This window comes from Branchiostoma belcheri, unplaced genomic scaffold (genome assembly GCF_001625305.1).
Source record: "Branchiostoma belcheri isolate BF01 breed outbred unplaced genomic scaffold, Haploidv18h27 scaffold11, whole genome shotgun sequence".
Taxonomy (NCBI): Eukaryota; Metazoa; Chordata; class Leptocardii; order Amphioxiformes; family Branchiostomatidae; genus Branchiostoma; species Branchiostoma belcheri.
In genome coordinates, this window is record NW_017802491.1 from 14977 (window position 1) to 27892 (window position 12916).

Here is a 12916-nt window from a genome sequence, read left to right on the forward strand (position 1 = left end):
TATAAGCCACGGGGTGTCTGAACCAGACTGCCAGTGGAAACAATGGGAGCAGACGACAGACAGTGATTTGCATATTAACTGACGTTTGAAGTTTTAAAAAAAGGTTGTATTTTATCTTCACTAGTTTTTCAACAAAACATTTCCATACAAGGAATGACAGTTGCAGCAAACCTAAACACAATCCATGTAACATTTACTTGGCAGTCGTTATACACGATAAGGGCCTACAGTTTCCAATTTGAACAATTCCAGCAGAGATGAGCCTCTGTCAAGCTTCCATGTTTGTTTCAAAAACTTATATCTGTAATCACAAATTGCACATCTTATCCAGAGCCAAACTAGATTTCTATTGATATGATAGTTGTATGTTAGAAAATATACAATGTAGAAACATGTAGAAACACATTTGGCTGCTTCTTGCATTATATATTAGAATCCAAGTCTGAAATGCTGAATAGATGAAGTCCCAGTTTATCAGGATTGGCATAGTACATGCCTGTATAGTCGTTAGTCTATATTCTTGTTGTTTAGTAAAATATTATATGTACTTTTCATGTACATATCCATGTCTCCACATAATGTTGAAGAGGTGTACTTGATACTATCTCAGCCTAGCTCTCCCCATGTGTTCACCACGGCTGCCAGTTGCAGAATGAGCTGTGAGAGTTTACAGTACCCGAATTATTGGTGGTTTTATAGTCCAACCTTCCTCTTTAAGTTTAACTTTGTTCCATGAGGGAACTTACCATGAATTTCCAGTCGATCTCCTCAACCTTTTGTCAGATATATATATAATGCACTCTCTAACACGACAGATGGGCTTTTATTCAAGTATTAATTTTGTCTTTGTTTTCAGGTTTGCTTGTAAAGAGATAACAATGAGGCAACAAAAATGCGCCCTGCTCCTGCTGGTCATGATGGTTTTAATAGCCATGATTAACATGAAAGATCATGTGGGTCTTTATTATAACTCAGTGACACAGGAAACACTTGTCAGGTAGGCATATAAGAAATTATGTAATTTATACGATTGTGATTTTTTTCATCTTGTATATCGACACATAGTAAAATGTTGGTGCTCTTAATACGTATATTTCCGATAGATTTGGGATAAGGTGTAGTGTAATATGGGTTACTAGACTACTAGGTTAATAATGTAGGTAAATAAAACATTCATAGCTTGGCTATAGAGTTATGATATTTAGTATGTTGGTAGGTCTTAGAAAGGTAAAGAACAATGTCAACTGCAGAAGAACTTCCTGTTTTTGTAATCCTGAACAAGCTATGGTCTTGGAATCTTGGTGACAGGTAGCTATTTCTGTTACGAATAATTGGTGTTGGTTTTGTCCCTCTAGCAACGTGCTCCAGAACTTTAGGGTAGTTTCTGACGAAATCGTTTTTAGCGGATAAGTCCAAAAAAGAACAAAATATTTTTTACATTTTATATGTAGGTAGCTTATAGAAAGATGAATACAATTAAATGCAAATTATTCAAAAAGAGACCTAATTCGCATAAATATGGAGGGAATTCTGTAATAACAGTGTTTTACATAAAACAAAGTACTTTCATACATGTAATGTAACTTAAGTCTTTATTTCCAATGTAGGCATAATTTGTTTAACTAATCTGTAAACGCTGTAAGTCCACAGGTGTAACTGACGGGACTTCCCTACTTGTGGTGTTTGGAAGTAAAGGCAAATAACAAGTTCTACAAGTTCTCCTAAATTTTTTTGGAGGTCGGCACAAATTTGTAAAAATAACAACGGGAGTCTTATCTAAGACCGTCTGGGGTCCAAACGGACCCCAGGCATGTATTTGCACTTTCCTACACACAAAATTATTCGGATGTCCTCAATATGTCTTCAAGGAAGCATTTTTGCTTTGATATTATGTAGTTTGCCAAGTAACCTCAAACTAAGGAATTAGATCATCAGGTTTTCAGTGGTTTGACAATTTGACAATCATATGAGGTCAAAGGTCAACCCCATGTTCATGCCTGCAGGCTTCATCCTATTTTTGCATACATTATGATAATGAGCTGGGATTTTTTAACACTTAATCATGCCAAAATATACCTCCTACTATATTTAACCAATATATGTGCAAAGATCACTGAAAGAATTAACAAAGGAATATAAATTTGAAAGAAACCAAATAGGGTCCATTTGGACCCCGTTCGGGCATTAACGCCACAAAAAAAGTTCAGGTGTTTGAGGGTTAAATGTGTTTTAAGACCCAGTTATCAAAGTGTACGTTCTCATTGCTGTGGCGTTCTAAGGTTTGAATGGAACTTTCCGTGTTTTGAGTCTTTGATTATGAGTAATTCATTGCACACATTACAATACTGACGAAAAATTACGTATGCAAAAAAAATAATATAGATATGTTAAAACGACAAACAAGAACCAAGAAACAGCTACTACAGAGATCTCCAGGAAAAAGTACACGATAAAGGCAATGACAGTGTTACAAATAGATCGAAAAATGCACCCGTGGAAAAAGCGCCTGATGGGCAAAAAAGGTACATGGGCAACTAGAACAAGGACTGAGGAAGCCTAAACTTACTGTGAACACAACTACATTGAAACATCATAAGATACAAACAGACGTGGTTATGATTGTATCCGCTGTTATATCAGTCTTTTTTGTTTCATGTCAGGAAGAATCATTCTTATTACAAATGGGTACCTGGGGAGTTAGCTGCTACGAAGAAGTTCAAGGCCGACCAAAAAGCCGTGCAGTCCATACCCACAGTTGCACCTGTGTGGGTCTACAACAAGACAGCAGCTGGTTTGTTTCGGTAAAACCTCTAACAATTAGTTTCATTACAAGTTCAGCAGCGGGCAAGGCAGCTGACTAGATGATTAGACATCATAATGCATACATTAAAAGTGGGGTCGTGTGGCGTAGCGGTAGCGTCTTCGGCCCAGACTCGAAAGGTTCAAATCCTGCCCAAAGCAAACGATCTTGTGCCCTAGGGAAAGGCACCTTACACGACTTTTCTCACTTCACTCAGGTGTAAATGAGTACTTAGCTTTGGCTAGGGACGTCCCTCGGATAGGACGTTAAATAGAGGCCCCGTGTTCGGAAGAGCCACACCCCACGCTCGGTAAAGAACCCACCGCACTTATCTGAAAGAGTAGGGGACCTTTCCGGTGTAAGTGGTTCAAACCTTACAGCCCGGTCCCAGGATTGACATCTTTGAAGAGGCGATAGTCACCTGTTACGTCAATCCTTCGACAAATGTGGTAAATCGTCATAAAATAAATAAAAATAAAACAAATATTAATAGAACGCATAATACATATATTAAAACAAAGATTAATATAACGTAAGTATGAAAAATAGCAATACCTAACAAAGGAAATAATAGCTTTCTTCTAAAAATAATTGGTGGTAAGTATTCAGGCAACAGAGGGAAGCAAGGGGCTGTGGACATAGGCAGGTAGGCAGGCATTCAAGCAACCACTATCAGGCTTACCCAGTATTTACCGCTGTTGTTACACAAATATTCTAAGCCGTGTCTGTCAGACTTACACGTTGCTTAAAAAATGTCATTTTAGATAGAGTTTATTTCTGGATTTTATATGAAGGGCTCACTCCAGAAATATGGGTTTACTTAAAGCATTACTACCCACAATAATTATATACTAGCCAACTTGATCAACTATAGCAACCATTAACAACCTTACGTGGTATTTATCATCAGCAGTATATCCAACTTCCCCTGAAAAGAAAAAAAAAAACAAACGTATCACGATTTTTAGAATCCATCCAGGTGCTCGTGTAATGTATTTCTTAGGAATGTTTGCACTGACTGGATAATTTACATATCTTACTTCCATTCATTTTCTTGTATTCCACAGGAAACAGATAAAACACGGCAATCACATTAAAAACGGAGATTTTCTGACAACACAAGAAACTGCACCATTGGACTTCATATTAAAGCGCTACCAGTCTGAAACAACGCTAATGAACGTGTCTAGAGAAATATTACACCGATTTCCTAAAGTTGGTTTTCAAGAATTATTGTCACTATATATAATCTAAGGGAAAATGATGGACAGAAATGTGGCCGTTCATTAGACGAATAGGAAATATTTTGAATATCTTTACTATTTTTCCACTAATATATAAAAATCGTCTGAGTAGATGTTAATTCTATGACTTTAGCTTTCTTAACCCTATCTAGACTGGAGGGGGGGTGCCCGCGCCAACTTTGATGTCACATAGCGTCTGAACAGCTAGCACTAGATCGGCCAAACTTGGTGACTTTTCCTGGAATATTGTTGGCAACAATTCTGTAACATTGGATTAAAATAATGATTTTGTGTTGCCATGGCAACGGGTTTCTGACAGAAATTTTTTGCTAAATTTAGTAATTCTCGTTTCAACAATAGAATTTTATGGGTTTTATGTCAAGTTACACATGGTTTCTTATCATAATAATATCCCATATAATTTTTTTGTAAATTTTATCATTAAATGCCTGATTTATGCTAATTTAATGACGTCATTGGCCTAAATCCAAGATGATGGACTATATCATTAGAACAGGTATATATAGATTTTTTTCATAAAATTTCATCAATACTTCCATTTCTTTTTACAAAAAAGGTCTTTAGTCTGTTTACAATGTATTTTAAGCTTTATCCTGAAAAAAAAAACTATTTTTGAAAATTCAAGATTGATGATTCAAGATGGCGGATAGCTTTAATATGCATGGTGTCATTTTATGACGTCAGCGGTGTTGCTATGGATAAAATAAGACTTAGTACACCCTAATGTTCTGTCATAAACACTTAGGGTAAAATTATGTACCATTTAGTTGTCAGGGAATAACCGATCTAGACCGTTTTGGCGAATAAAATCACATTAATGACTTCATAATGACTTCACAATACGTCATAACGACATAAAATTGTACTTATAAATTTTTACTAGTACACCATCCTCTAAAAATTTGGTGGTCATACGACATACCTTTCGCGAGTTCCACCGGTCCCGGTCCCGGTCCCACCAAGCCCCCAAAAGCCCGGCCTAGGCAGGGTTAACGTAAGCATTTCTTTGGTCTCATAAGACCATGCCTTTCTTAATAATGCAGTATTTAATGATGTAAACAAATCATTTTGCACGTATTTTTCAAGTGCGGGTCTGCCACTTTAGCAACTTGTCCCTTTTTAACTGTACGGAGAATCTCAGAAATGTTTCACCTCATTTGTTACTCCGTGAAGGAGGTCAGGACCTCCGGACGGAGTGTTGTGAAGAGCCGTTTTTTCGTGTTCGCAGTCAAAACACTGGGTTCCCTTTGTGTAAACGGCACGCAATTTTATACGTCGTCTGCGGGCATGCCCGTGATGATGCACGAATGTGTATTTTTGCCGTTGCTGCTTTCGCGGTCAATGTAATATTGCAGATGCACCCCTACAATTGTGAGGCAAATTGGATTGGTCCAGAAAACCCCTTGTTTCGAATAGCGGTGGGGGGTGGAACTTCAGGCAGATATGGTGAGGGGCCGATAAGTGGTACCAGATGTTTTCCCTGTGCTTAAGAAATGCTTAACGGTGCACACACCAGTTCTTCCGCGGCAGGGGTCCGTGATAGTCCGTTGAAAAAAAGTGACGAAAGGGTTTTGAGGGTCCAAGTTTGAGGTGACGTTTCTCATTAACTGCCACGAAGTATCATTAAACATTAACATGGCTGAAGAGTGTAAGAAATGGTGATTTTGGGGTGAAAATTTCTTTTGGCTCCGAACCTTACTTCCGGGTATCCTTGCGCGCCAAGTGTAATCCGCCCGTTTGACCTAGATTTCGCTCTGCGCCTTCGTAGGGGTGGATTTGCAACCCCTCGCGCCGTGGACTGTTTAGAAAATTACAGTACTAGAATTTTCTTCATAATTTACTCCGGTATAGTCAAGGTTTGGGTCTTTCTGTCAGCATCAGTCATTTCTGCCGGAATTTTTTTTCTATGGGATTATCCTACGCGAAAATTCGCAATTTTGGAGTGAAAATAATGTTTTTTCCGTTGATTTTACCAAACTTAAAAAGGTTGAAGAAACCAAACTCAGCTGGTCTTGTAGCTGAAGAGATATCCTTTCGTCCCATATACAGTTATTCTCATTCCGAATTATTCCACGCCAGAGACGGTGGCTAGATTTGAGGGTGTGCAGCTTCGAATAGAGACGCCAAATAAACTGGGGTGTGCCCCCTTAAACAGGTCCGTCCTTCAAAAAATAATAGCTATGGCAGCCAACAAATTGCATTTCATCCAGTAAAGTGTGTATCCTTTACCCAATCATGGCGAAAAAAATGGATTTCGCAAGTTTTAATATGATTATAGAATGTCATATAATGCGCTGATTTGCCCTCCTCCCCACGCCCCCCCCCCCTTGAACACGGTCAAACCGATTTCGAAATGTGTCTACTAAAGATCGATGACGTCATATCTACCGCGATTTCATTTTTTTGCATTGCCCTATCCCTGGAGCACCTGGAAACTGCGTGTGTACGTGTGCCAGTCGCTCCTGCATTAAAGAGGAGACGTTTTTAATTGAAAAAAGGCCATGATGACGTCATTCCCCTACTTTCCCGTCAAATCTAGTTTCAAGTTCGGCCTATCACGAGATTTCAACTTTCAGACAAATAAGTTGCAATAATCCAAAGATACATCCTCCTGCTTTTGTATCTCATCGAGACCGACACCAAACTGTACAGGCTTCTCTCAGCAGATGGCCATTTATACCGTCCTAGCTGCTAGAAGGACGCCGCAGGCCTACAATCTAACCAAATATCCAACATTAAGCTTCGTTTTCCTGCAAAACAAAATGAATCTCCGCAGCGGAAACACTTGGGTAATATCTCTTGGGTTGTTCTCTATCGGGTATGACCAAAAATTTTAGTATCAAATGCTTCCTGTCAACGTATAGAACTTAAGACCATAGCGATCTCACTTTAAAAGTTCGGCTAGAGGAGGGCATTGTGACGTCGTCAGCTAAACTACATTCTTGGTGGTTTATACCGTTTATTTCAGTCAGAACTAGAAGGAAAACCTACTCCATCGCAAGAACATCCTTCTAGCATTCCTTTATATGGCAATACCTGTTAATTTGGGCATGGTTTAATGGTCTAAAGCCCGTTCCAAAGGAACGGCCCATTGTGACGTAATTCCCATTATGTGCGTTGAATGGAACACACCCGTGGAAGCGCAAAATGAGCCTTCCGACAGGGTAACTTTCAACCACCTGTTACTCGAGAAGGAAAAGTCGCAGACAACTCAAACTTGGCACGATTATAGACTATGACATAGTTAATTAAACAACGACGTTAAATAAAATTTGGCTTAATTAGCGGTGCACACACCAGTTCTTCCGCGACAGGGGTCCGTGATAGTCCGTTGAAAAAAAGTGACGAAAAGGTTTTGAGGGTCCAAGTTTGAGGTGACATTTCTCATTAACTGCCACGAAGTGTCATTAAACATTAACATGGCTGAAGAGTGTAAGAAATGGTGATTTTGGGGTGAAAATTTCTTTTGGCTCCGAACCTTACTTCCGGGTATCCTTGCGCGCCAAGTGTAATCCGCCCGTTTGACCTAGATTTCGCTCTGCGGCTTCGTAGGGGTGGATTTGCAACCCCTCGCGCCGTGGACTGTTTAGAAAATTACAGTACTAGAATTTTCTTTATAATTTACTCGGGTATAGTCAAGGCTTGGGTCTTTCTGCCAGCATCAGTCATTTCTGCCGGAAAATTTTTTTTGGGGGGGATTATCCTACGCGAAAATTCGCAATTTTGGGCATTCAATTTGAAGTGAAAATAATGTTTTCTTCCGTTGATTTTACCAAACTTAAAAAGGTTGAAGAAACCAAACTCAGCTTGTATTGTAGCTAAAGAGATATCCTTTCGTCTCATATACAGTTATTCTCCTTCCGAATTATTCCACGCCAGAGACGGTCGCTAGATTTGAGGGTGTGCAGCTTCGAATAGAGGCCCCAAATAAATTGGGGTGTGCCCCCTAAAACGCTGTTTTCCACGATTGCATAGCCACATTTAGTAAAAATATGATTGCCACAATTCAAAGAACCTTTGGGGAAAAGATATATCTATTTGCGGATTTATGGCATTTTTCCACATAATTTTACGTTCGTTCAAGGACCTGTATAATGTCCTTGTTCGATAACCCGGAAGTGTAAGCCACGTAACCTTCGGCGTGACGGCCCGGTGCTCTCTATACATGTTTCCGAGCAGATCAAGGTCTGTCCCGGCAAGAAGCTTTCATCACACGGTGATAGAATGTCCTTGGTCCTGGTGATGTCCCGTACTTTAGCATACACCACTTTACTACTCGCAAAACTTGCGTTCGATTGTATCTAATTTAAAACGTCAGGAACAACTAATATCTCACCACGTCCACCCGCCAATGATACCAGTGCCTTGTTGAAAACAAATCTTTGATCGACACCGAACACCCCCTCTGTGGAACACCCCTCTGTGACAAGAAAGTGGACCAATCTCATAATACCACAAACAAACCAAAGGTCAACCCGGGCGACCATTTTCAGACTCAAACTGAGTCAAAGGGGTGTCCGGGGGCCGCCAATAAAATTCATTTTCACGCCCGAAAACACATATACAATAAGAACAAAAAACGTGAACCATCTACAGCCCAATAGCAGAACGTATACCGAGTCCCAATTACATCCGTCCACCCCAACGCGAGATACAACTGCGATCATTTTTCTTTGGTCCTGACGGAAACTACGATAATCATCTTCAAAAAGCCTACACTATGCATACACACAACACCCACGAAAGCAATATCACACTGTCGAAGGCATGAGCCCTCCGAACTCTAGTTAATATATTCGAATCCAAGATCGCTATATTTTCAACTTGTACGATAGTGTAAAAAAGCAAAGGTAGTACACCCCCGGGTTCGAATGGTATGATCCGCAGCTTATATATACATAATTTATTCAACCGTAAGAAAATTATATTTTCTTTAGTTTTAAGAGCAGAAACGAAATTTTCATGTGATGGCAGTGACTTGATGCACTGCGCTACTTGTATGTATATGACAATATGAATGTGAATTTATTGTGAAGTCATCTTATTTAAGTGCTGTATTTATCGAAAACCACATGGCATGGCATAGAACAGTCAGTATAAATGGCTTCTGCATTGCTTTCACCATTGAACCAACCAAACACTGACTGAACATTGACCGTAGCATTAAACCGGGCACTAAGCCGGGGCACGCCCCGGCAAAAAACAGTCAGAGGTATTGGACTACATGCAAATGTAGGCAAAACAGAATACATGTCCTTCAACCAGCAAGTAGGCGTTATATCCACTTTGGATGGGAAGCCTATAAAGCAGGTCAAAGATTTTACATACCTTGGCAGCAATATATCTTCAAGTGTAAACGACGTAAAACACGCATCGGAAAAGCCTGGGCTGCAAGTGATAAACTCTCAATGATCTGGAAATATTAATCATCTCTTCCAAACCAGATGAAACGGGATTACTTTTAAGCAACTGTAGTTTCTGTATTGTTCTATGGAAGCAATACTTGGACACCTTTGAAACGACTTGAGAGAAACTTGGACGGACAATCCAAAAAGTTTCTGCGTGCCGCCCTCAACATCTCCTGGAAAGAGCATCCCACAAAGGAAATGCTCTTTGGAGACCCCCCCCCCCATATTTCAAGTCATCCGTGAGAGGAGGCTCCGTTTTGCTGGACGTTCCTGGAGGAGTAAGGAAGAGAGTGTTAGTGACGTCCTTCTCTTGTTGACGTCCTTCTCTGGGCACCCAAACACGGGTATGCTAGTGTAGGCAGACCCTGAACAACCTACATACACCAACTGTGTGAGGATGCGGGCTGCAGACCGGAAGACCTGCCCAGGGCCATGGAGGATAGGGAGGGTCACAAGCATCCATGAAACTTCCAAGATCAGATGATGATGATAAAAAAACATAACATAAAAATTTTCAGTCCGTAACAAGTACTCTACATAATGGTTCAACAAGAGAAATGGGTACAAAGGAATTTACCAAAAGGTGCATGTAAACGTAGATGACGTAATTTGGCAAGCAAAAAAACTGCCTGGAACCGTAACTTACTATAAGTTACAACATGTTACAAACACCAAAGAGACAAACGATAGGGTTCATTAATTATTATTTTTTAGTTGGTGATGGCTACCATGGTGCTCTGGTTCATAAAATTCTACCTTTAAACCTATATTTTAAATTGCTCGTAGCTTAAGACATTTTTGAAGCGGCCTGTCCTACGCGTAGTAAAGAAAAAGAGAAAGATACAGTTACAGACTATTTTAAGACAAAGCTCACCCATACACAGAATGATATTTTCAAAGGCTGTTGTGTCCAACTCCCATATCTGCCTACATAGGTCAATTTTATTCACTCTTACTCTGGTTTAGTGTGATCATATGACCAATAAACAAATCAGAATGACTAGTCCTAATTAAGAATCACGAAAGCAAAATGTTTCTGGTTGGGGACCCGGTTTTTATGCTGGTTAGAATAATATACGACTGAGTTAAAACCCAATAAAGCTACATAGTATTTATATATGGTAAAATACCTCGACTTACCAGGCTTTCAGTTCAAACATTGTGAAAACATTGTCATGGTTCTCCCGTCGACACAACGCATGAGCGCCTAACTCGACTTATGAATATGAGTCCTCATGTACGAATAAAGTCCTATTCTGGAGGAACGGTTTTTGTGACATATGTTACATTAAAGGACCCATGTGTGACTCCTGATGTGGTGGCAGGTTGTATAATTGCTATAATATACCATTGTCGCCACCTAGCTTGTAAAGGTTTTTTTTCTTAACAGTACTAGTCTGCATTCTAAGCTTCCTGCCCCGCCAGCCCCCACTCACCATTTTCACCACACAGACATACAGTACAAACACATACACACACATATATACTGGGTAAAGACAGTGGTTGTTTAGATAATGTTCAACATAGTTCTTGAGTGCTAATAGCATGAAAATAGCTGCTAGTACATAACTAGATCAACATTTCAGACAAAATAGACTTATGATAGCATGAATATGCTGCATAACTAAATCACCAGTTTAAAATAAACATAGAAATCTAGTATAGATCTTCTCTAATCTGCTTCGTCTGCAAATTGAGGATTTTTTTTCACTTTCCAAATTGCTGGGGTTGTGGACGGGGGTACCATTCTGTTTATTCATCCCTGATTTTGACAGTACTGCTATGTTTATTGGTTTCTTTGTGTTGACAACAGCATGACTGGCAGTCGCAATGTACCAGGCTGAAATTCGATGCTTGTTTTTAATAACATAAATCCTTAATCCTAGGGTCATTAATACAGGTTGCAATCACGTCTGAAACGACAGATTAAGCACTTTGAGTTCAAATTCAAGTTCAATTGTAATACATTCTATAATTCATTTTATTAACAATAAAGTACAGTCCTCATAAATCCGTTTCTGGATTACAAGGAAGTAATGGTCCATCAAACTCGCGGTACAGTAGTGCACAGTGAACCCGTAACACAGTGAACCCGTAGCACAAACAGTTACACCTAGCTTCAGTACACAGTTGACAAGTAACACATAGTGTGTGCACAGTAAACCTGTAACACATAACTTCTGTACACAGTGAACTAGTAACACATAGCCTGTGCTCAGTAACATTTAGCTTGGTGTCAGTAAAATCCAATTTTTGATCTTGGGGGCCACTACTGGCACTAAGTACAGATTTTCCAATGCAAAACGTATACTAGAATACAGTATTTCAGTGACCAGGATTATATTGTATAGAATAAAATTTTCCATGAAACTAGGTTAGTGAGTATGGTTGACTTCTTAATTGCAAAGTTAAAATCATTTTTAATCACCCCCAAGCAAGAAGTGGACTTTTCCAGGACAATGCTTCCCCCATCCCTACTAGTAATATATAAATGCAATTTTTTTGGACACACAGGACCCCCCCCCCCATCTGGAAGTGGACTTCCCTGCAATCACCTGCACCTAAACCGCAGAAATCTTACACATTACCAAGTCATTTGGGTTTTCATAGCATTACTGTCAGCATCATTTTTGGCAAAATTACGCCCAAAATGATTGTGACCGATATTAATATGAAAGTTATTCATGTACTGGGGGCTTAAAGTACAACCTGCAGGTAAAATACTAGTATGCAGATATTTCTCATGTCTACCTGCACCTTGAGTACAATGTATAGAAAATTGTTATGTGGTAACAGAACATAACTTTTCATTGAGTTTTTTCCTCTATTTATTTCACATACAGGTGTCAAGAATCAACATGTGACTGGATAGACATGCAATTCTATTCAGCCATTTCGCTAGATCAAGTATGTCACAATCGCAGATAAGATCGTTCCCCAAAAGTACCGTCTGGAGGCAGGGTAGATGGCGAAACACACCTGTAGGGAACACACAAAAAAGCGATTATGCAAGAACAGGCATTGCCAAGAGTAAAGCATTAGAGAATGGTAAGACGTATAATAATAATAATTGCAGCCATTGCTGAAATACATGGACTGTTTACAATATTTCTAACTACGACATCATATTAGCATAAGTAAGTAAAATATTAAGATTAAAATGGTGGGTTGGTGTCGAAATAGGTTTAAAACATTGCATAAATCTACATTCGTTGATAAAGTTTGCGTAGGTACTAGAGTAGATTAAAAGCGTTACATAGATCTATATAAGTATAAAGCATTAGGCGTTGAATAGTGGATGTATTATTAGATAAAAGCACGTAGATAAAAGTATTTACACAATTTTAGCAGTTTGGCAAGCAATTTGCCAAAGTACAACGTTACTTCTGTGTCGTTCTCTCTCTCACTATATATAGTGAGAGAGAGAGAGAGAAAGAAAATAT

At 39.3% G+C, this 12916-nt stretch overlaps 1 protein-coding gene and 1 pseudogene across 1 annotated transcript in view; one reads left to right on the top strand and one right to left on the bottom strand.

The window, feature by feature from the left end:
• LOC109481763 overlaps positions 1–12916 on the top strand; it is a 96760-nt pseudogene that overhangs the window by 11049 nt on the left and 72795 nt on the right.
• The window catches only part of LOC109486265 (insulin-like growth factor-binding protein complex acid labile subunit), a 5519-nt gene continuing 4625 nt past the window's right edge, over positions 12023–12916 (bottom strand). Inside the window, exon 7 of the mRNA XM_019790035.1 lies at positions 12023–12452. Within this exon, the coding sequence (XP_019645594.1) occupies positions 12307–12452 (146 nt within the window). The 3' untranslated portion in view covers positions 12023–12306. The remainder of the gene's footprint in view (positions 12453–12916) is intronic.